This window comes from Lepisosteus oculatus, chromosome 18 (assembly GCF_040954835.1).
Source record: "Lepisosteus oculatus isolate fLepOcu1 chromosome 18, fLepOcu1.hap2, whole genome shotgun sequence".
NCBI lineage: Eukaryota > Metazoa > Chordata > Actinopteri > Semionotiformes > Lepisosteidae > Lepisosteus > Lepisosteus oculatus.
The window spans coordinates 22,050,860-22,077,025 of NC_090713.1; the positions used below are offsets into that span (position 1 = coordinate 22,050,860).

The 26,166-nt window shown below is 58.6% G+C and overlaps 2 protein-coding genes and 13 non-coding genes across 15 annotated transcripts in view; 14 read left to right on the top strand and 1 right to left on the bottom strand.

Annotated features, from left to right (window-relative positions):
• The window catches only part of LOC138224083 (collagen, type I, alpha 1b-like), a 30,071-nt gene that overhangs the window by 3,450 nt on the left and 455 nt on the right, over positions 1-26,166 (bottom strand). Inside the window, exons 2-22 of the mRNA XM_069180360.1 lie at positions 24,322-24,702; positions 22,218-22,598; positions 21,043-21,175; positions 20,551-20,717; positions 18,456-19,100; positions 16,849-16,981; positions 16,633-16,760; positions 14,529-14,909; positions 12,425-12,805; positions 10,546-10,678; positions 10,054-10,220; positions 8,447-8,579; positions 7,955-8,121; positions 7,049-7,181; positions 6,557-6,723; positions 5,651-5,783; positions 5,431-5,558; positions 3,552-3,684; positions 3,336-3,463; positions 1,457-1,589; positions 1,241-1,368 (exon numbers count right to left, since the gene is read on the bottom strand). Of these exons, the coding sequence (XP_069036461.1) occupies positions 1,241-1,368; positions 1,457-1,589; positions 3,336-3,463; positions 3,552-3,684; positions 5,431-5,558; positions 5,651-5,783; positions 6,557-6,723; positions 7,049-7,181; positions 7,955-8,121; positions 8,447-8,579; positions 10,054-10,220; positions 10,546-10,678; positions 12,425-12,805; positions 14,529-14,909; positions 16,633-16,760; positions 16,849-16,981; positions 18,456-19,100; positions 20,551-20,717; positions 21,043-21,175; positions 22,218-22,598; positions 24,322-24,702 (4,413 nt within the window). The remainder of the gene's footprint in view (positions 1-1,240; positions 1,369-1,456; positions 1,590-3,335; positions 3,464-3,551; positions 3,685-5,430; positions 5,559-5,650; positions 5,784-6,556; positions 6,724-7,048; positions 7,182-7,954; positions 8,122-8,446; positions 8,580-10,053; positions 10,221-10,545; positions 10,679-12,424; positions 12,806-14,528; positions 14,910-16,632; positions 16,761-16,848; positions 16,982-18,455; positions 19,101-20,550; positions 20,718-21,042; positions 21,176-22,217; positions 22,599-24,321; positions 24,703-26,166) is intronic.
• Positions 1-26,166, top strand: part of LOC107075870 (amino acid transporter heavy chain SLC3A2-like) — a 41,176-nt gene that overhangs the window by 3,298 nt on the left and 11,712 nt on the right. The window lies entirely within an intron of this gene.
• LOC138224158 (U2 spliceosomal RNA) lies at positions 1,673-1,863 on the top strand. The gene has a single exon (XR_011182504.1). It is a non-coding gene; the product is annotated as a U2 spliceosomal RNA (small nuclear RNA).
• On the top strand, positions 3,768-3,958 carry LOC138224159 (U2 spliceosomal RNA). The gene has a single exon (XR_011182505.1). It is a non-coding gene; the product is annotated as a U2 spliceosomal RNA (small nuclear RNA).
• On the top strand, positions 5,867-6,057 carry LOC138224160 (U2 spliceosomal RNA). The gene has a single exon (XR_011182506.1). It is a non-coding gene; the product is annotated as a U2 spliceosomal RNA (small nuclear RNA).
• Positions 7,265-7,455, top strand: LOC138224161 (U2 spliceosomal RNA). Its single transcript, XR_011182507.1, has one exon. It is a non-coding gene; the product is annotated as a U2 spliceosomal RNA (small nuclear RNA).
• On the top strand, positions 8,663-8,853 carry LOC138224162 (U2 spliceosomal RNA). Its single transcript, XR_011182508.1, has one exon. It is a non-coding gene; the product is annotated as a U2 spliceosomal RNA (small nuclear RNA).
• LOC138224163 (U2 spliceosomal RNA) lies at positions 10,762-10,952 on the top strand. Its single transcript, XR_011182509.1, has one exon. It is a non-coding gene; the product is annotated as a U2 spliceosomal RNA (small nuclear RNA).
• Positions 12,865-13,055, top strand: LOC138224164 (U2 spliceosomal RNA). The gene has a single exon (XR_011182510.1). It is a non-coding gene; the product is annotated as a U2 spliceosomal RNA (small nuclear RNA).
• LOC138224165 (U2 spliceosomal RNA) lies at positions 14,969-15,159 on the top strand. Its single transcript, XR_011182511.1, has one exon. It is a non-coding gene; the product is annotated as a U2 spliceosomal RNA (small nuclear RNA).
• On the top strand, positions 17,065-17,255 carry LOC138224166 (U2 spliceosomal RNA). Its single transcript, XR_011182512.1, has one exon. It is a non-coding gene; the product is annotated as a U2 spliceosomal RNA (small nuclear RNA).
• Positions 19,160-19,350, top strand: LOC138224167 (U2 spliceosomal RNA). The gene has a single exon (XR_011182513.1). It is a non-coding gene; the product is annotated as a U2 spliceosomal RNA (small nuclear RNA).
• Positions 21,259-21,449, top strand: LOC138224168 (U2 spliceosomal RNA). Its single transcript, XR_011182514.1, has one exon. It is a non-coding gene; the product is annotated as a U2 spliceosomal RNA (small nuclear RNA).
• LOC138224169 (U2 spliceosomal RNA) lies at positions 22,658-22,848 on the top strand. The gene has a single exon (XR_011182515.1). It is a non-coding gene; the product is annotated as a U2 spliceosomal RNA (small nuclear RNA).
• LOC138224170 (U2 spliceosomal RNA) lies at positions 24,762-24,952 on the top strand. Its single transcript, XR_011182516.1, has one exon. It is a non-coding gene; the product is annotated as a U2 spliceosomal RNA (small nuclear RNA).

Below are 26,166 nucleotides of genomic sequence, written 5' to 3' on the forward strand. Positions count from 1 at the left end.
TAATTCAGGGCAGGAGAATGAGAGGTGTTGAGGGTCAGTCTGCAGTCTGGGAATCTGTAGATTTTATTTTACTTTAATTTTTTGTTTTGTTTAATGTAAATATCATTACTTTTATTTGCTAAGGCAACGCTGATTGTACCCATCGGTCATGCTAATAAAGCACCTTGAATTGAATTGATCACACTGTATTGAAATGAGGTGATAAAGCCGGCAGGAAAGAGCACAATGCCTTTGGAGTCTGGGAGCAGGGCTCAGCCCAGCGCATTGACGTTGTTTAAATGGGGCGATAACGGCCAGCAGGAGAGAGCAGGGTGTCTTGCCGGGTGGGGGTGGGGCTCGGCCCCAGGTGAGCTGCGCAGACACTGACTGAAATCCTTGTGCGCAGTCCCAACTAGTAGAGAGGTTATTTGCCGTCTGTGCGTGTTGGTTGGGGTTCGTACGTGCGGTGTCGTCTCGGTCTGCGGGGCCTAGTTTACGCCCCGAGACCGACAGATTTCAAAACGGCCTTTTCCCTCGGCCCGTAAGACTGCTAGACGGCCACCAGCAGTTACCCAAAGACCGCTGCTAAACAGCCAGGCCTCTTGAAACTGATGAGGTGCAGCCACGTCTTTCCTGGTGCTTTGCCGTCAGAGGATGTAAATGACAGGGCTCCTAGCCCTGCCATATCTCTTTGTGTTATCCGCTGCGTAAATCCTGTAAATTGTCAATTGCTGTATTCTGCTCTGACCTTAATTATGTGGGGCGGTGTCACTTCAAGGCTCAAGAAGGCTTGTATTGATCATTAACCCTTAAAGCAACAGGTTGCTCTGGCAGAGGGGTCGTTTGGGTAATTCAGGGCAGGCGAGGGTCGAGGTGTCGGGGGTCAGTCTGCAGTCTGGGAGATCACAGTGTATTGAAATGAGGTGATAAGGCTGGCAAGAAAGAGCACAATGCCTTTGCAGTCTGGGAGCGGGGCTCAGCCCGTTTACCTGGCGCTAATTCAGTTAGCGGGGTGGTGTTCCTGGTGCTGCTTGCTCAGCTTGCAGGCGGAGTGTTGAGGCTGGACGGTTTTGTTTTTGCTGCGGTGACGAGGGCCCCAGCAGTGCCCCGGGGAAGGGTCTCTGACCCCGGGGAGCCGGGCCGTGCAGTGTGCAGACTGTCCACCGGGGGCGGCGGGAGCCGCACTCTCACTCCCCTGCAGCAGAGGCTGCTTGTGTGAAACACGGGGCCGTTCTGGGGAGAAGCTGCGAGTGGCGCTGACAAAGCGGTAGCTCGCGCGGGCCGTCGGGGGCCGGGGTCTGGGTTAGCGGGGCGCCGAGCGTGCTGCGCGCCGAGCTGGGAGCTGGCTGCGGCTCTTCCTCTGCCGAGTCCGAGGGAGCTCCTCCCCGGCTCACAGGAGAGGGTGACGTCACGGCAGTCGGGGGAGGGGGGAGGCCTAGCAGAGCAGCTGCCTGCCTGCCTGCCTGCCTGCCCTCGCCTTGTGGGATAGCTGCTGTAGCCGGTGCTGGCTTCGCCGCAAAGGGGCTCCTGGCGGCCGAAGCCGCCCTCTGTCCCGGTGTGGAGCGGGCTGCCCCAGGGCTCGGTGCGCGTGTGGGCCTGCCGGCTCTGTGCTGGGAAGGGGAGGGCCCCCTCCCCTCCGAGCACGCGTCCCCCGTCAGGGAGGGGGGACCCTCAGACAAGGCCGGGGCCCGGCATCGCTTCTCGGCCTTTTGGCTAAGATCAAGTGTAGTATCTGTTCTTATCAGTTTAATATCTGATACGTCCCCTATCTGGGGACCATATATTAAATTGATTTTTGGAACAGGGAGATGGAATAGGGGCTTGCTCCGTCCACTCCACGCATCGACCTGGTATTGCAGTACCTCCGGGAACGGTGCACCTCCCCACCCAGGGAGAAAACCCGCAGTCAAAGACAGACAGAGACACGAGTGGCGTCCTTGGGGAGCCTCGGAGTCGGGGTGCTCCGGTGCAGGAAGAGGAGGGCAGGCTTTTCTCGGGGTGAACGACGGAAGCGCTTTCAGCGCCTTTCTCTGTGTCTGAGCTGTATCGGGGGGGGGGATTCTCGCGTCGTTAGCCCTTCAAGCAGCAGGTTGCTCTGGCAGGGGGGTCGTTTGGGTAATTCAGGGCAGGAGAATGAGAGGTGTTGAGGGTCAGTCTGCAGTCTGGGAATCTGTAGATTTTATTTTACTTTAATTTTTTGTTTTGTTTAATGTAAATATCATTACTTTTATTTGCTAAGGCAACGCTGATTGTACCCATCGGTCATGCTAATAAAGCACCTTGAATTGAATTGATCACACTGTATTGAAATGAGGTGATAAAGCCGGCAGGAAAGAGCACAATGCCTTTGGAGTCTGGGAGCAGGGCTCAGCCCAGCGCATTGACGTTGTTTGAATGGGGCGATAACGGCCAGCAGGAGAGAGCAGGGTGTCTTGCCGGGTGGGGGTGGGGCTCGGCCCCAGGTGAGCTGCGCAGACACTGACTGAAATCCTTGTGCGCAGTCCCAACTAGTAGAGAGGTTATTTGCCGTCTGTGCGTGTTGGTTGGGGTTCGTACGTGCGGTGTCGTCTCGGTCTGCGGGGCCTAGTTTACGCCCCGAGACCGACAGATTTCAAAACGGCCTTTTCCCTCGGCCCGTAAGACTGCTAGACGGCCACCAGCAGTTACCCAAAGACCGCTGCTAAACAGCCAGGCCTCTTGAAACTGATGAGGTGCAGCCACGTCTTTCCTGGTGCTTTGCCGTCAGAGGATGTAAATGACAGGGCTCCTAGCCCTGCCATATCTCTTTGTGTTATCCGCTGCGTAAATCCTGTAAATTGTCAATTGCTGTATTCTGCTCTGACCTTAATTATGTGGGGCGGTGTCACTTCAAGGCTCAAGAAGGCTTGTATTGATCATTAACCCTTAAAGCAACAGGTTGCTCTGGCAGAGGGGTCGTTTGGGTAATTCAGGGCAGGCGAGGGTCGAGGTGTCGGGGGTCAGTCTGCAGTCTGGGAGATCACAGTGTATTGAAATGAGGTGATAAGGCTGGCAAGAAAGAGCACAATGCCTTTGCAGTCTGGGAGCGGGGCTCAGCCCGTTTACCTGGCGCTAATTCAGTTAGCGGGGTGGTGTTCCTGGTGCTGCTTGCTCAGCTTGCAGGCGGAGTGTTGAGGCTGGACGGTTTTGTTTTTGCTGCGGTGACGAGGGCCCCAGCAGTGCCCCGGGGAAGGGTCTCTGACCCCGGGGAGCCGGGCCGTGCAGTGTGCAGACTGTCCACCGGGGGCGGCGGGAGCCGCACTCTCACTCCCCTGCAGCAGAGGCTGCTTGTGTGAAACACGGGGCCGTTCTGGGGAGAAGCTGCGAGTGGCGCTGACAAAGCGGTAGCTCGCGCGGGCCGTCGGGGGCCGGGGTCTGGGTTAGCGGGACGCCGAGCGTGCTGCGCGCCGAGCTGGGAGCTGGCTGCGGCTCTTCCTCTGCCGAGTCCGAGGGAGCTCCTCCCCGGCTCACAGGAGAGGGTGACGTCACGGCAGTCGGGGGAGGGGGGAGGCCTAGCAGAGCAGCTGCCTGCCTGCCTGCCTGCCTGCCCTCGCCTTGTGGGATAGCTGCTGTAGCCGGTGCTGGCTTCGCCGCAAAGGGGCTCCTGGCGGCCGAAGCCGCCCTCTGTCCCGGTGTGGAGCGGGCTGCCCCAGGGCTCGGTGCGCGTGTGGGCCTGCCGGCTCTGTGCTGGGAAGGGGAGGGCCCCCTCCCCTCCGAGCACGCGTCCCCCGTCAGGGAGGGGGGACCCTCAGACAAGGCCGGGGCCCGGCATCGCTTCTCGGCCTTTTGGCTAAGATCAAGTGTAGTATCTGTTCTTATCAGTTTAATATCTGATACGTCCCCTATCTGGGGACCATATATTAAATTGATTTTTGGAACAGGGAGATGGAATAGGGGCTTGCTCCGTCCACTCCACGCATCGACCTGGTATTGCAGTACCTCCGGGAACGGTGCACCTCCCCACCCAGGGAGAAAACCCGCAGTCAAAGACAGACAGAGACACGAGTGGCGTCCTTGGGGAGCCTCGGAGTCGGGGTGCTCCGGTGCAGGAAGAGGAGGGCAGGCTTTTCTCGGGGTGAACGACGGAAGCGCTTTCAGCGCCTTTCTCTGTGTCTGAGCTGTATCGGGGGGGGGGATTCTCGCGTCGTTAGCCCTTCAAGCAGCAGGTTGCTCTGGCAGGGGGGTCGTTTGGGTAATTCAGGGCAGGAGAATGAGAGGTGTTGAGGGTCAGTCTGCAGTCTGGGAATCTGTAGATTTTATTTTACTTTAATTTTTTGTTTTGTTTAATGTAAATATCATTACTTTTATTTGCTAAGGCAACGCTGATTGTACCCATCGGTCATGCTAATAAAGCACCTTGAATTGAATTGATCACACTGTATTGAAATGAGGTGATAAAGCCGGCAGGAAAGAGCACAATGCCTTTGGAGTCTGGGAGCAGGGCTCAGCCCAGCGCATTGACGTTGTTTGAATGGGGCGATAACGGCCAGCAGGAGAGAGCAGGGTGTCTTGCCGGGTGGGGGTGGGGCTCGGCCCCAGGTGAGCTGCGCAGACACTGACTGAAATCCTTGTGCGCAGTCCCAACTAGTAGAGAGGTTATTTGCCGTCTGTGCGTGTTGGTTGGGGTTCGTACGTGCGGTGTCGTCTCGGTCTGCGGGGCCTAGTTTACGCCCCGAGACCGACAGATTTCAAAACGGCCTTTTCCCTCGGCCCGTAAGACTGCTAGACGGCCACCAGCAGTTACCCAAAGACCGCTGCTAAACAGCCAGGCCTCTTGAAACTGATGAGGTGCAGCCACGTCTTTCCTGGTGCTTTGCCGTCAGAGGATGTAAATGACAGGGCTCCTAGCCCTGCCATATCTCTTTGTGTTATCCGCTGCGTAAATCCTGTAAATTGTCAATTGCTGTATTCTGCTCTGACCTTAATTATGTGGGGCGGTGTCACTTCAAGGCTCAAGAAGGCTTGTATTGATCATTAACCCTTAAAGCAACAGGTTGCTCTGGCAGAGGGGTCGTTTGGGTAATTCAGGGCAGGCGAGGGTCGAGGTGTCGGGGGTCAGTCTGCAGTCTGGGAGATCACAGTGTATTGAAATGAGGTGATAAGGCTGGCAAGAAAGAGCACAATGCCTTTGCAGTCTGGGAGCGGGGCTCAGCCCGTTTACCTGGCGCTAATTCAGTTAGCGGGGTGGTGTTCCTGGTGCTGCTTGCTCAGCTTGCAGGCGGAGTGTTGAGGCTGGACGGTTTTGTTTTTGCTGCGGTGACGAGGGCCCCAGCAGTGCCCCGGGGAAGGGTCTCTGACCCCGGGGAGCCGGGCCGTGCAGTGTGCAGACTGTCCACCGGGGGCGGCAGGAGCCGCACTCTCACTCCCCTGCAGCAGAGGCTGCTTGTGTGAAACACGGGGCCGTTCTGGGGAGAAGCTGCGAGTGGCGCTGACAAAGCGGTAGCTCGCGCGGGCCGTCGGGGGCCGGGGTCTGGGTTAGCGGGGCGCCGAGCGTGCTGCGCGCCGAGCTGGGAGCTGGCTGCGGCTCTTCCTCTGCCGAGTCCGAGGGAGCTCCTCCCCGGCTCACAGGAGAGGGTGACGTCACGGCAGTCGGGGGAGGGGGGAGGCCTAGCAGAGCAGCTGCCTGCCTGCCTGCCTGCCTGCCTGCCCTCGCCTTGTGGGATAGCTGCTGTAGCCGGTGCTGGCTTCGCCGCAAAGGGGCTCCTGGCGGCCGAAGCCGCCCTCTGTCCCGGTGTGGAGCGGGCTGCCCCAGGGCTCGGTGCGCGTGTGGGCCTGCCGGCTCTGTGCTGGGAAGGGGAGGGCCCCCTCCCCTCCGAGCACGCGTCCCCCGTCAGGGAGGGGGGACCCTCAGACAAGGCCGGGGCCCGGCATCGCTTCTCGGCCTTTTGGCTAAGATCAAGTGTAGTATCTGTTCTTATCAGTTTAATATCTGATACGTCCCCTATCTGGGGACCATATATTAAATTGATTTTTGGAACAGGGAGATGGAATAGGGGCTTGCTCCGTCCACTCCACGCATCGACCTGGTATTGCAGTACCTCCGGGAACGGTGCACCTCCCCACCCAGGGAGAAAACCCGCAGTCAAAGACAGACAGAGACACGAGTGGAGTCCTTGGGGAGCCTCGGAGTCGGGGTGCTCCGGTGCAGGAAGAGGAGGGCAGGCTTTTCTCGGGGTGAACGACGGAAGCGCTTTCAGCGCCTTTCTCTCTGTGTCTGAGCTGTATCGGGGGGGGGGGATTCTCGCGTCGTTAGCCCTTCAAGCAGCAGGTTGCTCTGGCAGGGGGGTCGTTTGGGTAATTCAGGGCAGGAGAATGAGAGGTGTTGAGGGTCAGTCTGCAGTCTGGGAATCTGTAGATTTTATTTTACTTTAATTTTTTGTTTTGTTTAATGTAAATATCATTACTTTTATTTGCTAAGGCAACGCTGATTGTACCCATCGGTCATGCTAATAAAGCACCTTGAATTGAATTGATCACACTGTATTGAAATGAGGTGATAAGGCTGGCAAGAAAGAGCACAATGCCTTTGCAGGCTGGGAGCGGGGCTCAGCCCGTTTACCTGGCGCTAATTCAGTTAGCGGGGTGGTGTTCCTGGTGCTGCTCGCCCAGCTTGCCGGCGGAGTGTTGAGGCTGGACGGCTTTGTATTTGCTGCGGTGACGAGGGCCCCAGCAGTGCCCCGGGGAAGGGTCTCTGACCCCGGGGAGCCGGGCCGTGCAGTGTGCAGACTGTCCACCGGGGGCAGCGGGAGCCGCACTCTCACTCCCCTGCAGCAGAGGCTGCTTGTGTGAAACACGGGGCCGTTCTGGGGAGAAGCTGCGAGTGGCGCTGACAAAGCGGTAGCTCGCGCGGGCCGTCGGGGGCCGGGGTCTGGGTTAGCGGGGCGCCGAGCGTGCTGCGCGCCGAGCTGGGAGCTGGCTGCGGCTCTTCCTCTGCCGAGTCCGAGGGAGCTCCTCCCCGGCTCACAGGAGAGGGTGACGTCACGGCAGTCGGGGGAGGGGGGAGGCCTAGCAGAGCAGCTGCCTGCCTGCCTGCCTGCCTGCCTGCCCTCGCCTTGTGGGATAGCTGCTGTAGCCGGTGCTGGCTTCGCCGCAAAGGGGCTCCTGGCGGCCGAAGCCGCCCTCTGTCCCGGTGTGGAGCGGGCTGCCCCAGGGCTCGGTGCGCGTGTGGGCCTGCCGGCTCTGTGCTGGGAAGGGGAGGGCCCCCTCCCCTCCGAGCACGCGTCCCCCGTCAGGGAGGGGGGACCCTCAGACAAGGCCGGGGCCCGGCATCGCTTCTCGGCCTTTTGGCTAAGATCAAGTGTAGTATCTGTTCTTATCAGTTTAATATCTGATACGTCCCCTATCTGGGGACCATATATTAAATTGATTTTTGGAACAGGGAGATGGAATAGGGGCTTGCTCCGTCCACTCCACGCATCGACCTGGTATTGCAGTACCTCCGGGAACGGTGCACCTCCCCACCCAGGGAGAAAACCCGCAGTCAAAGACAGACAGAGACACGAGTGGAGTCCTTGGGGAGCCTCGGAGTCGGGGTGCTCCGGTGCAGGAAGAGGAGGGCAGGCTTTTCTCGGGGTGAACGACGGAAGCGCTTTCAGCGCCTTTCTCTCTGTGTCTGAGCTGTATCGGGGGGGGGGGATTCTCGCGTCGTTAGCCCTTCAAGCAGCAGGTTGCTCTGGCAGGGGGGTCGTTTGGGTAATTCAGGGCAGGAGAATGAGAGGTGTTGAGGGTCAGTCTGCAGTCTGGGAATCTGTAGATTTTATTTTACTTTAATTTTTTGTTTTGTTTAATGTAAATATCATTACTTTTATTTGCTAAGGCAACGCTGATTGTACCCATCGGTCATGCTAATAAAGCACCTTGAATTGAATTGATCACACTGTATTGAAATGAGGTGATAAGGCTGGCAAGAAAGAGCACAATGCCTTTGCAGGCTGGGAGCGGGGCTCAGCCCGTTTACCTGGCGCTAATTCAGTTAGCGGGGTGGTGTTCCTGGTGCTGCTCGCCCAGCTTGCCGGCGGAGTGTTGAGGCTGGACGGCTTTGTATTTGCTGCGGTGACGAGGGCCCCAGCAGTGCCCCGGGGAAGGGTCTCTGACCCCGGGGAGCCGGGCCGTGCAGTGTGCAGACTGTCCACCGGGGGCAGCGGGAGCCGCACTCTCACTCCCCTGCAGCAGAGGCTGCTTGTGTGAAACACGGGGCCGTTCTGGGGAGAAGCTGCGAGTGGCGCTGACAAAGCGGTAGCTCGCGCGGGCCGTCGGGGGCCGGGGTCTGGGTTAGCGGGGCGCCGAGCGTGCTGCGCGCCGAGCTGGGAGCTGGCTGCGGCTCTTCCTCTGCCGAGTCCGAGGGAGCTCCTCCCCGGCTCACAGGAGAGGGTGACGTCACGGCAGTCGGGGGAGGGGGGAGGCCTAGCAGAGCAGCTGCCTGCCTGCCTGCCTGCCTGCCTGCCCTCGCCTTGTGGGATAGCTGCTGTAGCCGGTGCTGGCTTCGCCGCAAAGGGGCTCCTGGCGGCCGAAGCCGCCCTCTGTCCCGGTGTGGAGCGGGCTGCCCCAGGGCTCGGTGCGCGTGTGGGCCTGCCGGCTCTGTGCTGGGAAGGGGAGGGCCCCCTCCCCTCCGAGCACGCGTCCCCCGTCAGGGAGGGGGGACCCTCAGACAAGGCCGGGGCCCGGCATCGCTTCTCGGCCTTTTGGCTAAGATCAAGTGTAGTATCTGTTCTTATCAGTTTAATATCTGATACGTCCCCTATCTGGGGACCATATATTAAATTGATTTTTGGAACAGGGAGATGGAATAGGGGCTTGCTCCGTCCACTCCACGCATCGACCTGGTATTGCAGTACCTCCGGGAACGGTGCACCTCCCCACCCAGGGAGAAAACCCGCAGTCAAAGACAGACAGAGACACGAGTGGAGTCCTTGGGGAGCCTCGGAGTCGGGGTGCTCCGGTGCAGGAAGAGGAGGGCAGGCTTTTCTCGGGGTGAACGACGGAAGCGCTTTCAGCGCCTTTCTCTGTGTCTGAGCTGTATCGGGGGGGGGGATTCTCGCGTCGTTAGCCCTTCAAGCAGCAGGTTGCTCTGGCAGGGGGGTCGTTTGGGTAATTCAGGGCAGGAGAATGAGAGGTGTTGAGGGTCAGTCTGCAGTCTGGGAATCTGTAGATTTTATTTTACTTTAATTTTTTGTTTTGTTTAATGTAAATATCATTACTTTTATTTGCTAAGGCAACGCTGATTGTACCCATCGGTCATGCTAATAAAGCACCTTGAATTGAATTGATCACACTGTATTGAAATGAGGTGATAAAGCCGGCAGGAAAGAGCACAATGCCTTTGGAGTCTGGGAGCAGGGCTCAGCCCAGCGCATTGACGTTTTTTGAATGGGGCGATAACGGCCAGCAGGAGAGAGCAGGGTGTCTTGCCGGGTGGGGGTGGGGCTCGGCCCCAGGTGAGCTGCGCAGACACTGACTGAAATCCTTGTGCGCAGTCCCAACTAGTAGAGAGGTTATTTGCCGTCTGTGCGTGTTGGTTGGGGTTCGTACGTGCGGTGTCGTCTCGGTCTGCGGGGCCTAGTTTACGCCCCGAGACCGACAGATTTCAAAACGGCCTTTTCCCTCGGCCCGTAAGACTGCTAGACGGCCACCAGCAGTTACCCAAAGACCGCTGCTAAACAGCCAGGCCTCTTGAAACTGATGAGGTGCAGCCACGTCTTTCCTGGTGCTTTGCCGTCAGAGGATGTAAATGACAGGGCTCCTAGCCCTGCCATATCTCTTTGTGTTATCCGCTGCGTAAATCCTGTAAATTGTCAATTGCTGTATTCTGCTCTGACCTTAATTATGTGGGGCGGTGTCACTTCAAGGCTCAAGAAGGCTTGTATTGATCATTAACCCTTAAAGCAACAGGTTGCTCTGGCAGAGGGGTCGTTTGGGTAATTCAGGGCAGGCGAGGGTCGAGGTGTCGGGGGTCAGTCTGCAGTCTGGGAGATCACAGTGTATTGAAATGAGGTGATAAGGCTGGCAAGAAAGAGCACAATGCCTTTGCAGTCTGGGAGCGGGGCTCAGCCCGTTTACCTGGCGCTAATTCAGTTAGCGGGGTGGTGTTCCTGGTGCTGCTCGCCCAGCTTGCCGGCGGAGTGTTGAGGCTGGACGGCTTTGTATTTGCTGCGGTGACGAGGGCCCCAGCAGTGCCCCGGGGAAGGGTCTCTGACCCCGGGGAGCCGGGCCGTGCAGTGTGCAGACTGTCCACCGGGGGCAGCGGGAGCCGCACTCTCACTCCCCTGCAGCAGAGGCTGCTTGTGTGAAACACGGGGCCGTTCTGGGGAGAAGCTGCGAGTGGCGCTGACAAAGCGGTAGCTCGCGCGGGCCGTCGGGGGCCGGGGTCTGGGTTAGCGGGGCGCCGAGCGTGCTGCGCGCCGAGCTGGGAGCTGGCTGCGGCTCTTCCTCTGCCGAGTCCGAGGGAGCTCCTCCCCGGCTCACAGGAGAGGGTGACGTCACGGCAGTCGGGGGAGGGGGGAGGCCTAGCAGAGCAGCTGCCTGCCTGCCTGCCTGCCTGCCTGCCCTCGCCTTGTGGGATAGCTGCTGTAGCCGGTGCTGGCTTCGCCGCAAAGGGGCTCCTGGCGGCCGAAGCCGCCCTCTGTCCCGGTGTGGAGCGGGCTGCCCCAGGGCTCGGTGCGCGTGTGGGCCTGCCGGCTCTGTGCTGGGAAGGGGAGGGCCCCCTCCCCTCCGAGCACGCGTCCCCCGTCAGGGAGGGGGGACCCTCAGACAAGGCCGGGGCCCGGCATCGCTTCTCGGCCTTTTGGCTAAGATCAAGTGTAGTATCTGTTCTTATCAGTTTAATATCTGATACGTCCCCTATCTGGGGACCATATATTAAATTGATTTTTGGAACAGGGAGATGGAATAGGGGCTTGCTCCGTCCACTCCACGCATCGACCTGGTATTGCAGTACCTCCGGGAACGGTGCACCTCCCCACCCAGGGAGAAAACCCGCAGTCAAAGACAGACAGAGACACGAGTGGCGTCCTTGGGGAGCCTCGGAGTCGGGGTGCTCCGGTGCAGGAAGAGGAGGGCAGGCTTTTCTCGGGGTGAACGACGGAAGCGCTTTCAGCGCCTTTCTCTGTGTCTGAGCTGTATCGGGGGGGGGGATTCTCGCGTCGTTAGCCCTTCAAGCAGCAGGTTGCTCTGGCAGGGGGGTCGTTTGGGTAATTCAGGGCAGGAGAATGAGAGGTGTTGAGGGTCAGTCTGCAGTCTGGGAATCTGTAGATTTTATTTTACTTTAATTTTTTGTTTTGTTTAATGTAAATATCATTACTTTTATTTGCTAAGGCAACGCTGATTGTACCCATCGGTCATGCTAATAAAGCACCTTGAATTGAATTGATCACACTGTATTGAAATGAGGTGATAAAGCCGGCAGGAAAGAGCACAATGCCTTTGGAGTCTGGGAGCAGGGCTCAGCCCAGCGCATTGACGTTTTTTGAATGGGGCGATAACGGCCAGCAGGAGAGAGCAGGGTGTCTTGCCGGGTGGGGGTGGGGCTCGGCCCCAGGTGAGCTGCGCAGACACTGACTGAAATCCTTGTGCGCAGTCCCAACTAGTAGAGAGGTTATTTGCCGTCTGTGCGTGTTGGTTGGGGTTCGTACGTGCGGTGTCGTCTCGGTCTGCGGGGCCTAGTTTACGCCCCGAGACCGACAGATTTCAAAACGGCCTTTTCCCTCGGCCCGTAAGACTGCTAGACGGCCACCAGCAGTTACCCAAAGACCGCTGCTAAACAGCCAGGCCTCTTGAAACTGATGAGGTGCAGCCACGTCTTTCCTGGTGCTTTGCCGTCAGAGGATGTAAATGACAGGGCTCCTAGCCCTGCCATATCTCTTTGTGTTATCCGCTGCGTAAATCCTGTAAATTGTCAATTGCTGTATTCTGCTCTGACCTTAATTATGTGGGGCGGTGTCACTTCAAGGCTCAAGAAGGCTTGTATTGATCATTAACCCTTAAAGCAACAGGTTGCTCTGGCAGAGGGGTCGTTTGGGTAATTCAGGGCAGGCGAGGGTCAAGGTGTCGGGGGTCAGTCTGCAGTCTGGGAGATCACAGTGTATTGAAATGAGGTGATAAGGCTGGCAAGAAAGAGCACAATGCCTTTGCAGTCTGGGAGCGGGGCTCAGCCCGTTTACCTGGCGCTAATTCAGTTAGCGGGGTGGTGTTCCTGGTGCTGCTCGCCCAGCTTGCCGGCGGAGTGTTGAGGCTGGACGGCTTTGTATTTGCTGCGGTGACGAGGGCCCCAGCAGTGCCCCGGGGAAGGGTCTCTGACCCCGGGGAGCCGGGCCGTGCAGTGTGCAGACTGTCCACCGGGGGCAGCGGGAGCCGCACTCTCACTCCCCTGCAGCAGAGGCTGCTTGTGTGAAACACGGGGCCGTTCTGGGGAGAAGCTGCGAGTGGCGCTGACAAAGCGGTAGCTCGCGCGGGCCGTCGGGGGCCGGGGTCTGGGTTAGCGGGGCGCCGAGCGTGCTGCGCGCCGAGCTGGGAGCTGGCTGCGGCTCTTCCTCTGCCGAGTCCGAGGGAGCTCCTCCCCGGCTCACAGGAGAGGGTGACGTCACGGCAGTCGGGGGAGGGGGGAGGCCTAGCAGAGCAGCTGCCTGCCTGCCTGCCTGCCTGCCTGCCTGCCCTCGCCTTGTGGGATAGCTGCTGTAGCCGGTGCTGGCTTCGCCGCAAAGGGGCTCCTGGCGGCCGAAGCCGCCCTCTGTCCCGGTGTGGAGCGGGCTGCCCCAGGGCTCGGTGCGCGTGTGGGCCTGCCGGCTCTGTGCTGGGAAGGGGAGGGCCCCCTCCCCTCCGAGCACGCGTCCCCCGTCAGGGAGGGGGGACCCTCAGACAAGGCCGGGGCCCGGCATCGCTTCTCGGCCTTTTGGCTAAGATCAAGTGTAGTATCTGTTCTTATCAGTTTAATATCTGATACGTCCCCTATCTGGGGACCATATATTAAATTGATTTTTGGAACAGGGAGATGGAATAGGGGCTTGCTCCGTCCACTCCACGCATCGACCTGGTATTGCAGTACCTCCGGGAACGGTGCACCTCCCCACCCAGGGAGAAAACCCGCAGTCAAAGACAGACAGAGACACGAGTGGCGTCCTTGGGGAGCCTCGGAGTCGGGGTGCTCCGGTGCAGGAAGAGGAGGGCAGGCTTTTCTCGGGGTGAACGACGGAAGCGCTTTCAGCGCCTTTCTCTGTGTCTGAGCTGTATCGGGGGGGGGGGATTCTCGCGTCGTTAGCCCTTCAAGCAGCAGGTTGCTCTGGCAGGGGGGTCGTTTGGGTAATTCAGGGCAGGAGAATGAGAGGTGTTGAGGGTCAGTCTGCAGTCTGGGAATCTGTAGATTTTATTTTACTTTAATTTTTTGTTTTGTTTAATGTAAATATCATTACTTTTATTTGCTAAGGCAGCGCTGATTGTACCCATCGGTCATGCTAATAAAGCACCTTGAATTGAATTGATCACACTGTATTGAAATGAGGTGATAAAGCCGGCAGGAAAGAGCACAATGCCTTTGGAGTCTGGGAGCAGGGCTCAGCCCAGCGCATTGACGTTGTTTGAATGGGGCGATAACGGCCAGCAGGAGAGAGCAGGGTGTCTTGCCGGGTGGGGGTGGGGCTCGGCCCCAGGTGAGCTGCGCAGACACTGACTGAAATCCTTGTGCGCAGTCCCAACTAGTAGAGAGGTTATTTGCCGTCTGTGCGTGTTGGTTGGGGTTCGTACGTGCGGTGTCGTCTCGGTCTGCGGGGCCTAGTTTACGCCCCGAGACCGACAGATTTCAAAACGGCCTTTTCCCTCGGCCCGTAAGACTGCTAGACGGCCACCAGCAGTTACCCAAAGACCGCTGCTAAACAGCCAGGCCTCTTGAAACTGATGAGGTGCAGCCACGTCTTTCCTGGTGCTTTGCCGTCAGAGGATGTAAATGACAGGGCTCCTAGCCCTGCCATATCTCTTTGTGTTATCCGCTGCGTAAATCCTGTAAATTGTCAATTGCTGTATTCTGCTCTGACCTTAATTATGTGGGGCGGTGTCACTTCAAGGCTCAAGAAGGCTTGTATTGATCATTAACCCTTAAAGCAACAGGTTGCTCTGGCAGAGGGGTCGTTTGGGTAATTCAGGGCAGGCGAGGGTCGAGGTGTCGGGGGTCAGTCTGCAGTCTGGGAGATCACAGTGTATTGAAATGAGGTGATAAGGCTGGCAAGAAAGAGCACAATGCCTTTGCAGTCTGGGAGCGGGGCTCAGCCCGTTTACCTGGCGCTAATTCAGTTAGCGGGGTGGTGTTCCTGGTGCTGCTCGCCCAGCTTGCCGGCGGAGTGTTGAGGCTGGACGGCTTTGTATTTGCTGCGGTGACGAGGGCCCCAGCAGTGCCCCGGGGAAGGGTCTCTGACCCCGTGGAGCCGGGCCGTGCAGTGTGCAGACTGTCCACCGGGGGCAGCGGGAGCCGCACTCTCACTCCCCTGCAGCAGAGGCTGCTTGTGTGAAACACGGGGCCGTTCTGGGGAGAAGCTGCGAGTGGCGCTGACAAAGCGGTAGCTCGCGCGGGCCGTCGGGGGCCGGGGTCTGGGTTAGCGGGGCGCCGAGCGTGCTGCGCGCCGAGCTGGGAGCTGGCTGCGGCTCTTCCTCTGCCGAGTCCGAGGGAGCTCCTCCCCGGCTCACAGGAGAGGGTGACGTCACGGCAGTCGGGGGAGGGGGGAGGCCTAGCAGAGCAGCTGCCTGCCTGCCTGCCTGCCTGCCTGCCTGCCCTCGCCTTGTGGGATAGCTGCTGTAGCCGGTGCTGGCTTCGCCGCAAAGGGGCTCCTGGCGGCCGAAGCCGCCCTCTGTCCCGGTGTGGAGCGGGCTGCCCCAGGGCTCGGTGCGCGTGTGGGCCTGCCGGCTCTGTGCTGGGAAGGGGAGGGCCCCCTCCCCTCCGAGCACGCGTCCCCCGTCAGGGAGGGGGGACCCTCAGACAAGGCCGGGGCCCGGCATCGCTTCTCGGCCTTTTGGCTAAGATCAAGTGTAGTATCTGTTCTTATCAGTTTAATATCTGATACGTCCCCTATCTGGGGACCATATATTAAATTGATTTTTGGAACAGGGAGATGGAATAGGGGCTTGCTCCGTCCACTCCACGCATCGACCTGGTATTGCAGTACCTCCGGGAACGGTGCACCTCCCCACCCAGGGAGAAAACCCCCAGTCAAAGACAGACAGAGACACGAGTGGCGTCCTTGGGGAGCCTCGGAGTCGGGGTGCTCCGGTGCAGGAAGAGGAGGGCAGGCTTTTCTCGGGGTGAACGACGGAAGCGCTTTCAGCGCCTTTCTCTGTGTCTGAGCTGTATCGGGGGGGGGGGATTCTCGCGTCGTTAGCCCTTCAAGCAGCAGGTTGCTCTGGCAGGGGGGTCGTTTGGGTAATTCAGGGCAGGAGAATGAGAGGTGTTGAGGGTCAGTCTGCAGTCTGGGAATCTGTAGATTTTATTTTACTTTAATTTTTTGTTTTGTTTAATGTAAATATCATTACTTTTATTTGCTAAGGCAGCGCTGATTGTACCCATCGGTCATGCTAATAAAGCACCTTGAATTGAATTGATCACACTGTATTGAAATGAGGTGATAAAGCCGGCAGGAAAGAGCACAATGCCTTTGGAGTCTGGGAGCAGGGCTCAGCCCAGCGCATTGACGTTGTTTGAATGGGGCGATAACGGCCAGCAGGAGAGAGCAGGGTGTCTTGCCGGGTGGGGGTGGGGCTCGGCCCCAGGTGAGCTGCGCAGACACTGACTGAAATCCTTGTGCGCAGTCCCAACTAGTAGAGAGGTTATTTGCCGTCTGTGCGTGTTGGTTGGGGTTCGTACGTGCGGTGTCGTCTCGGTCTGCGGGGCCTAGTTTACGCCCCGAGACCGACAGATTTCAAAACGGCCTTTTCCCTCGGCCCGTAAGACTGCTAGACGGCCACCAGCAGTTACCCAAAGACCGCTGCTAAACAGCCAGGCCTCTTGAAACTGATGAGGTGCAGCCACGTCTTTCCTGGTGCTTTGCCGTCAGAGGATGTAAATGACAGGGCTCCTAGCCCTGCCATATCTCTTTGTGTTATCCGCTGCGTAAATCCTGTAAATTGTCAATTGCTGTATTCTGCTCTGACCTTAATTATGTGGGGCGGTGTCACTTCAAGGCTCAAGAAGGCTTGTATTGATCATTAACCCTTAAAGCAACAGGTTGCTCTGGCAGAGGGGTCGTTTGGGTAATTCAGGGCAGGCGAGGGTCGAGGTGTCGGGGGTCAGTCTGCAGTCTGGGAGATCACAGTGTATTGAAATGAGGTGATAAGGCTGGCAAGAAAGAGCACAATGCCTTTGCAGTCTGGGAGCGGGGCTCAGCCCGTTTACCTGGCGCTAATTCAGTTAGCGGGGTGGTGTTCCTGGTGCTGCTTGCTCAGCTTGCAGGCGGAGTGTTGAGGCTGGACGGTTTTGTTTTTGCTGCGGTGACGAGGGCCCCAGCAGTGCCCCGGGGAAGGGTCTCTGACCCCGGGGAGCCGGGCCGTGCAGTGTGCAGACTGTCCACCGGGGGCGGCGGGAGCCGCACTCTCACTCCCCTGCAGCAGAGGCTGCTTGTGTGAAACACGGGGCCGTTCTGGGGAGAAGCTGCGAGTGGCGCTGACAAAGCGGTAGCTCGCGCGGGCCGTCGGGGGCCGGGGTCTGGGTTAGCGGGGCGCCGAGCGTGCTGCGCGCCGAGCTGGGAGCTGGCTGCGGCTCTTCCTCTGCCGAGTCCGAGGGAGCTCCTCCCCGGCTCACAGGAGAGGGTGACGTCACGGCAGTCGGGGGAGGGGGGAGGCCTAGCAGAGCAGCTGCCTGCCTGCCTGCCTGCCTGCCCTCGCCTTGTGGGATAGCTGCTGTAGCCGGTGCTGGCTTCGCCGCAAAGGGGCTCCTGGCGGCCGAAGCCGCCCTCTGTCCCGGTGTGGAGCGGGCTGCCCCAGGGCTCGGTGCGCGTGTGGGCCTGCCGGCTCTGTGCTGGGAAGGGGAGGGCCCCCTCCCCTCCGAGCACGCGTCCCCCGTCAGGGAGGGGGGACCCTCAGACAAGGCCGGGGCCCGGCATCGCTTCTCGGCCTTTTGGCTAAGATCAAGTGTAGTATCTGTTCTTATCAGTTTAATATCTGATACGTCCCCTATCTGGGGACCATATATTAAATTGATTTTTGGAACAGGGAGATGGAATAGGGGCTTGCTCCGTCCACTCCACGCATCGACCTGGTATTGCAGTACCTCCGGGAACGGTGCACCTCCCCACCCAGGGAGAAAACCCGCAGTCAAAGACAGACAGAGACACGAGTGGCGTCCTTGGGGAGCCTCGGAGTCGGGGTGCTCCGGTGCAGGAAGAGGAGGGCAGGCTTTTCTCGGGGTGAACGACGGAAGCGCTTTCAGCGCCTTTCTCTGTGTCTGAGCTGTATCGGGGGGGGGGATTCTCGCGTCGTTAGCCCTTCAAGCAGCAGGTTGCTCTGGCAGGGGGGTCGTTTGGGTAATTCAGGGCAGGAGAATGAGAGGTGTTGAGGGTCAGTCTGCAGTCTGGGAATCTGTAGATTTTATTTTACTTTAATTTTTTGTTTTGTTTAATGTAAATATCATTACTTTTATTTGCTAAGGCAACGCTGATTGTACCCATCGGTCATGCTAATAAAGCACCTTGAATTGAATTGATCACACTGTATTGAAATGAGGTGATAAAGCCGGCAGGAAAGAGCACAATGCCTTTGGAGTCTGGGAGCAGGGCTCAGCCCAGCGCATTGACGTTGTTTGAATGGGGCGATAACGGCCAGCAGGAGAGAGCAGGGTGTCTTGCCGGGTGGGGGTGGGGCTCGGCCCCAGGTGAGCTGCGCAGACACTGACTGAAATCCTTGTGCGCAGTCCCAACTAGTAGAGAGGTTATTTGCCGTCTGTGCGTGTTGGTTGGGGTTCGTACGTGCGGTGTCGTCTCGGTCTGCGGGGCCTAGTTTACGCCCCGAGACCGACAGATTTCAAAACGGCCTTTTCCCTCGGCCCGTAAGACTGCTAGACGGCCACCAGCAGTTACCCAAAGACCGCTGCTAAACAGCCAGGCCTCTTGAAACTGATGAGGTGCAGCCACGTCTTTCCTGGTGCTTTGCCGTCAGAGGATGTAAATGACAGGGCTCCTAGCCCTGCCATATCTCTTTGTGTTATCCGCTGCGTAAATCCTGTAAATTGTCAATTGCTGTATTCTGCTCTGACCTTAATTATGTGGGGCGGTGTCACTTCAAGGCTCAAGAAGGCTTGTATTGATCATTAACCCTTAAAGCAACAGGTTGCTCTGGCAGAGGGGTCGTTTGGGTAATTCAGGGCAGGCGAGGGTCGAGGTGTCGGGGGTCAGTCTGCAGTCTGGGAGATCACAGTGTATTGAAATGAGGTGATAAGGCTGGCAAGAAAGAGCACAATGCCTTTGCAGTCTGGGAGCGGGGCTCAGCCCGTTTACCTGGCGCTAATTCAGTTAGCGGGGTGGTGTTCCTGGTGCTGCTCGCCCAGCTTGCCGGCGGAGTGTTGAGGCTGGACGGCTTTGTATTTGCTGCGGTGACGAGGGCCCCAGCAGTGCCCCGGGGAAGGGTCTCTGACCCCGGGGAGCCGGGCCGTGCAGTGTGCAGACTGTCCACCGGGGGCAGCGGGAGCCGCACTCTCACTCCCCTGCAGCAGAGGCTGCTTGTGTGAAACACGGGGCCGTTCTGGGGAGAAGCTGCGAGTGGCGCTGACAAAGCGGTAGCTCGCGCGGGCCGTCGGGGGCCGGGGTCTGGGTTAGCGGGGCGCGGAGCGTGCTGCGCGCCGAGCTGGGAGCTGGCTGCGGCTCTTCCTCTGCCGAGTCCGAGGGAGCTCCTCCCCGGCTCACAGGAGAGGGTGACGTCACGGCAGTCGGGGGAGGGGGGAGGCCTAGCAGAGCAGCTGCCTGCCTGCCTGCCTGCCTGCCCTCGCCTTGTGGGATAGCTGCTGTAGCCGGTGCTGGCTTCGCCGCAAAGGGGCTCCTGGCGGCCGAAGCCGCCCTCTGTCCCGGTGTGGAGCGGGCTGCCCCAGGGCTCGGTGCGCGTGTGGGCCTGCCGGCTCTGTGCTGGGAAGGGGAGGGCCCCCTCCCCTCCGAGCACGCGTCCCCCGTCAGGGAGGGGGGACCCTCAGACAAGGCCGGGGCCCGGCATCGCTTCTCGGCCTTTTGGCTAAGATCAAGTGTAGTATCTGTTCTTATCAGTTTAATATCTGATACGTCCCCTATCTGGGGACCATATATTAAATTGATTTTTGGAACAGGGAGATGGAATAGGGGCTTGCTCCGTCCACTCCACGCATCGACCTGGTATTGCAGTACCTCCGGGAACGGTGCACCTCCCCACCCAGGGAGAAAACCCGCAGTCAAAGACAGACAGAGACACGAGTGGCGTCCTTGGGGAGCCTCGGAGTCGGGGTGCTCCGGTGCAGGAAGAGGAGGGCAGGCTTTTCTCGGGGTGAACGACGGAAGCGCTTTCAGCGCCTTTCTCTGTGTCTGAGCTGTATCGGGGGGGGGGATTCTCGCGTCGTTAGCCCTTCAAGCAGCAGGTTGCTCTGGCAGGGGGGTCGTTTGGGTAATTCAGGGCAGGAGAATGAGAGGTGTTGAGGGTCAGTCTGCAGTCTGGGAATCTGTAGATTTTATTTTACTTTAATTTTTTGTTTTGTTTAATGTAAATATCATTACTTTTATTTGCTAAGGCAACGCTGATTGTACCCATCGGTCATGCTAATAAAGCACCTTGAATTGAATTGATCACACTGTATTGAAATGAGGTGATAAAGCCGGCAGGAAAGAGCACAATGCCTTTGGAGTCTGGGAGCAGGGCTCAGCCCAGCGCATTGACGTTTTTTGAATGGGGCGATAACGGCCAGCAGGAGAGAGCAGGGTGTCTTGCCGGGTGGGGGTGGGGCTCGGCCCCAGGTGAGCTGCGCAGACACTGACTGAAATCCTTGTGCGCAGTCCCAACTAGTAGAGAGGTTATTTGCCGTCTGTGCGTGTTGGTTGGGGTTCGTACGTGCGGTGTCGTCTCGGTCTGCGGGGCCTAGTTTACGCCCCGAGACCGACAGATTTCAAAACGGCCTTTTCCCTCGGCCCGTAAGACTGCTAGACGGCCACCAGCAGTTACCCAAAGACCGCTGCTAAACAGCCAGGCCTCTTGAAACTGATGAGGTGCAGCCACGTCTTTCCTGGTGCTTTGCCGTCAGAGGATGTAAATGACAGGGCTCCTAGCCCTGCCATATCTCTTTGTGTTATCCGCTGCGTAAATCCTGTAAATTGTCAATTGCTGTATTCTGCTCTGACCTTAATTATGTGGGGCGGTGTCACTTCAAGGCTCAAGAAGGCTTGTATTGATCATTAACCCTTAAAGCAACAGGTTGCTCTGGCAGAGGGGTCGTTTGGGTAATTCAGGGCAGGCGAGGGTCAAGGTGTCGGGGGTCAGTCTGCAGTCTGGGAGATCACAGTGTATTGAAATGAGGTGATAAGGCTGGCAAGAAAGAGCACAATGCCTTTGCAGTCTGGGAGCGGGGCTCAGCCCGTTTACCTGGCGCTAATTCAGTTAGCGGGGTGGTGTTCCTGGTGCTGCTCGCCCAGCTTGCCGGCGGAGTGTTGAGGCTGGACGGCTTTGTATTTGCTGCGGTGACGAGGGCCCCAGCAGTGCCCCGGGGAAGGGTCTCTGACCCCGGGGAGCCGGGCCGTGCAGTGTGCAGACTGTCCACCGGGGGCAGCGGGAGCCGCACTCTCACTCCCCTGCAGCAGAGGCTGCTTGTGTGAAACACGGGGCCGTTCTGGGGAGAAGCTGCGAGTGGCGCTGACAAAGCGGTAGCTCGCGCGGGCCGTCGGGGGCCGGGGTCTGGGTTAGCGGGGCGCCGAGCGTGCTGCGCGCCGAGCTGGGAGCTGGCTGCGGCTCTTCCTCTGCCGAGTCCGAGGGAGCTCCTCCCCGGCTCACAGGAGAGGGTGACGTCACGGCAGTCGGGGGAGGGGGGAGGCCTAGCAGAGCAGCTGCCTGCCTGCCTGCCTGCCTGCCTGCCCTCGCCTTGTGGGATAGCTGCTGTAGCCGGTGCTGGCTTCGCCGCAAAGGGGCTCCTGGCGGCCGAAGCCGCCCTCTGTCCCGGTGTGGAGCGGGCTGCCCCAGGGCTCGGTGCGCGTGTGGGCCTGCCGGCTCTGTGCTGGGAAGGGGAGGGCCCCCTCCCCTCCGAGCACGCGTCCCCCGTCAGGGAGGGGGGACCCTCAGACAAGGCCGGGGCCCGGCATCGCTTCTCGGCCTTTTGGCTAAGATCAAGTGTAGTATCTGTTCTTATCAGTTTAATATCTGATACGTCCCCTATCTGGGGACCATATATTAAATTGATTTTTGGAACAGGGAGATGGAATAGGGGCTTGCTCCGTCCACTCCACGCATCGACCTGGTATTGCAGTACCTCCGGGAACGGTGCACCTCCCCACCCAGGGAGAAAACCCGCAGTCAAAGACAGACAGAGACACGAGTGGCGTCCTTGGGGAGCCTCGGAGTCGGGGTGCTCCGGTGCAGGAAGAGGAGGGCAGGCTTTTCTCGGGGTGAACGACGGAAGCGCTTTCAGCGCCTTTCTCTGTGTCTGAGCTGTATCGGGGGGGGGGATTCTCGCGTCGTTAGCCCTTCAAGCAGCAGGTTGCTCTGGCAGGGGGGTCGTTTGGGTAATTCAGGGCAGGAGAATGAGAGGTGTTGAGGGTCAGTCTGCAGTCTGGGAATCTGTAGATTTTATTTTACTTTAATTTTTTGTTTTGTTTAATGTAAATATCATTACTTTTATTTGCTAAGGCAACGCTGATTGTACCCATCGGTCATGCTAATAAAGCACCTTGAATTGAATTGATCACACTGTATTGAAATGAGGTGATAAGGCTGGCAAGAAAGAGCACAATGCCTTTGCAGTCTGGGAGCGGGGCTCAGCCCGTTTACCTGGCGCTAATTCAGTTAGCGGGGTGGTGTTCCTGGTGCTGCTCGCCCAGCTTGCCGGCGGAGTGTTGAGGCTGGACGGCTTTGTATTTGCTGCGGTGACGAGGGCCCCAGCAGTGCCCCGGGGAAGGGTCTCTGACCCCGGGGAGCCGGGCCGTGCAGTGTGCAGACTGTCCACCGGGGGCAGCGGGAGCCGCACTCTCACTCCCCTGCAGCAGAGGCTGCTTGTGTGAAACACGGGGCCGTTCTGGGGAGAAGCTGCGAGTGGCGCTGACAAAGCGGTAGCTCGCGCGGGCCGTCGGGGGCCGGGGTCTGGGTTAGCGGGGCGCCGAGCGTGCTGCGCGCCGAGCTGGGAGCTGGCTGCGGCTCTTCCTCTGCCGAGTCCGAGGGAGCTCCTCCCCGGCTCACAGGAGAGGGTGACGTCACGGCAGTCGGGGGAGGGGGGAGGCCTAGCAGAGCAGCTGCCTGCCTGCCTGCCTGCCTGCCTGCCTGCCCTCGCCTTGTGGGATAGCTGCTGTAGCCGGTGCTGGCTTCGCCGCAAAGGGGCTCCTGGCGGCCGAAGCCGCCCTCTGTCCCGGTGTGGAGCGGGCTGCCCCAGGGCTCGGTGCGCGTGTGGGCCTGCCGGCTCTGTGCTGGGAAGGGGAGGGCCCCCTCCCCTCCGAGCACGCGTCCCCCGTCAGGGAGGGGGGACCCTCAGACAAGGCCGGGGCCCGGCATCGCTTCTCGGCCTTTTGGCTAAGATCAAGTGTAGTATCTGTTCTTATCAGTTTAATATCTGATACGTCCCCTATCTGGGGACCATATATTAAATTGATTTTTGGAACAGGGAGATGGAATAGGGGCTTGCTCCGTCCACTCCACGCATCGACCTGGTATTGCAGTACCTCCGGGAACGGTGCACCTCCCCACCCAGGGAGAAAACCCGCAGTCAAAGACAGACAGAGACACGAGTGGCGTCCTTGGGGAGCCTCGGAGTCGGGGTGCTCCGGTGCAGGAAGAGGAGGGCAGGCTTTTCTCGGGGTGAACGACGGAAGCGCTTTCAGCGCCTTTCTCTGTGTCTGAGCTGTATCGGGGGGGGGGGATTCTCGCGTCGTTAGCCCTTCAAGCAGCAGGTTGCTCTGGCAGGGGGGTCGTTTGGGTAATTCAGGGCAGGAGAATGAGAGGTGTTGAGGGTCAGTCTGCAGTCTGGGAATCTGTAGATTTTATTTTACTTTAATTTTTTGTTTTGTTTAATGTAAATATCATTACTTTTATTTGCTAAGGCAGCGCTGATTGTACCCATCGGTCATGCTAATAAAGCACCTTGAATTGAATTGATCACACTGTATTGAAATGAGGTGATAAAGCCGGCAGGAAAGAGCACAATGCCTTTGGAGTCTGGGAGCAGGGCTCAGCCCAGCGCATTGACGTTGTTTGAATGGGGCGATAACGGCCAGCAGGAGAGAGCAGGGTGTCTTGCCGGGTGGGGGTGGGGCTCGGCCCCAGGTGAGCTGCGCAGACACTGACTGAAATCCTTGTGCGCAGTCCCAACTAGTAGAGAGGTTATTTGCCGTCTGTGCGTGTTGGTTGGGGTTCGTACGTGCGGTGTCGTCTCGGTCTGCGGGGCCTAGTTTACGCCCCGAGACCGACAGATTTCAAAACGGCCTTTTCCCTCGGCCCGTAAGACTGCTAGACGGCCACCAGCAGTTACCCAAAGACCGCTGCTAAACAGCCAGGCCTCTTGAAACTGATGAGGTGCAGCCACGTCTTTCCTGGTGCTTTGCCGTCAGAGGATGTAAATGACAGGGCTCCTAGCCCTGCCATATCTCTTTGTGTTATCCGCTGCGTAAATCCTGTAAATTGTCAATTGCTGTATTCTGCTCTGACCTTAATTATGTGGGGCGGTGTCACTTCAAGGCTCAAGAAGGCTTGTATTGATCATTAACCCTTAAAGCAACAGGTTGCTCTGGCAGAGGGGTCGTTTGGGTAATTCAGGGCAGGCGAGGGTCGAGGTGTCGGGGGTCAGTCTGCAGTCTGGGAGATCACAGTGTATTGAAATGAGGTGATAAGGCTGGCAAGAAAGAGCACAATGCCTTTGCAGTCTGGGAGCGGGGCTCAGCCCGTTTACCTGGCGCTAATTCAGTTAGCGGGGTGGTGTTCCTGGTGCTGCTCGCCCAGCTTGCCGGCGGAGTGTTGAGGCTGGACGGCTTTGTATTTGCTGCGGTGACGAGGGCCCCAGCAGTGCCCCGGGGAAGGGTCTCTGACCCCGGGGAGCCGGGCCGTGCAGTGTGCAGACTGTCCACCGGGGGCAGCGGGAGCCGCACTCTCACTCCCCTGCAGCAGAGGCTGCTTGTGTGAAACACGGGGCCGTTCTGGGGAGAAGCTGCGAGTGGCGCTGACAAAGCGGTAGCTCGCGCGGGCCGTCGGGGGCCGGGGTCTGGGTTAGCGGGGCGCCGAGCGTGCTGCGCGCCGAGCTGGGAGCTGGCTGCGGCTCTTCCTCTGCCGAGTCCGAGGGAGCTCCTCCCCGGCTCACAGGAGAGGGTGACGTCACGGCAGTCGGGGGAGGGGGGAGGCCTAGCAGAGCAGCTGCCTGCCTGCCTGCCTGCCTGCCTGCCTGCCCTCGCCTTGTGGGATAGCTGCTGTAGCCGGTGCTGGCTTCGCCGCAAAGGGGCTCCTGGCGGCCGAAGCCGCCCTCTGTCCCGGTGTGGAGCGGGCTGCCCCAGGGCTCGGTGCGCGTGTGGGCCTGCCGGCTCTGTGCTGGGAAGGGGAGGGCCCCCTCCCCTCCGAGCACGCGTCCCCCGTCAGGGAGGGGGGACCCTCAGACAAGGCCGGGGCCCGGCATCGCTTCTCGGCCTTTTGGCTAAGATCAAGTGTAGTATCTGTTCTTATCAGTTTAATATCTGATACGTCCCCTATCTGGGGACCATATATTAAATTGATTTTTGGAACAGGGAGATGGAATAGGGGCTTGCTCCGTCCACTCCACGCATCGACCTGGTATTGCAGTACCTCCGGGAACGGTGCACCTCCCCACCCAGGGAGAAAACCCGCAGTCAAAGACAGACAGAGACACGAGTGGCGTCCTTGGGGAGCCTCGGAGTCGGGGTGCTCCGGTGCAGGAAGAGGAGGGCAGGCTTTTCTCGGGGTGAACGACGGAAGCGCTTTCAGCGCCTTTCTCTCTGTGTCTGATAGCAAAAAGAAAACGGTCCAGTCTCAATATTCCGTCCACAAACTGAGCAAGCAGCACGCCCTCCGCGCTCACCGGGAACACTGCTAGAACCTCAATTGTCTGCCCACGGTCCACCTTCCCAGATGGGATGCCCGAAAGGCCCAGCACTGCTTACTTTACAATCGTCTCACGTGCAAGAACTCCCAACGCTCCCGGTTTCTTCCAGGAGAACCGGATCGTGTTCCTTGTTCCCCGTCCGGAAGACCACTGTTTTCTCTGTCCTGATTAAAAGGAAAATCTAAACTTACACATTCCACAAGATACCCCCCCACTCCCCTTCTTTATTTAGTAACCTAATGCAGTCTTTTTTTTTTCCAGGTTTCATCAGACTTGCAGAGATTCTTTTCTAGTGATCAATAACAACAGTGTGATCCTCTGTTTTGGAGGTCAGGGTGAACTACCCACAGCAGGAAGATAATTCTGCCTCTGGGATCACTTGCCTTCACTGGCCTCCTATCTTTCGGGCAGAGCAGCTGAGCGTCCTGCTCTCAGTGTTGTTCCTGGCGGTCTTGGCACTCTGTGTGCTCCCCACCCCCCCTGTACATGGAACACTGCAGCCTTCTGTCATTCCTGTGACCCCTGACCACAGCCGCCTCTCTTTGGGTGTTTTAGCACATTGCAGTTTGGTGCGAAGTGCCCTTTTCCTCCACCTGTCTGGTAAAAGAAAAAAGACATCTGACCGCCATCAGCAAATACTCCTGACTGGCTCCCACAGCAGAGGTCTGGGAAGGAGCCAGACTTGTCTTCTCTCAGGTGAGTCCTCGTCCATTCCACACACTGGCTTCATTAAGCTCTTTTCGTGGTGTCCCAAGAACCCTTACACATTTGTAGAGGAAATACAGTAATGGAGTATTATACCCATTATATACCCAGCATATACCCAGCTCAGCAAGAGGATTGAATAGCCTGGGCCACCGCAGAGGCCTAGTTGCCACAGCTGGGCACTTTTAGGCTTGTTTTCCTGCTTACAGAGGGATCTTAGGTGTTGACCAAGTGCCAGAAAAATTCCACAAATC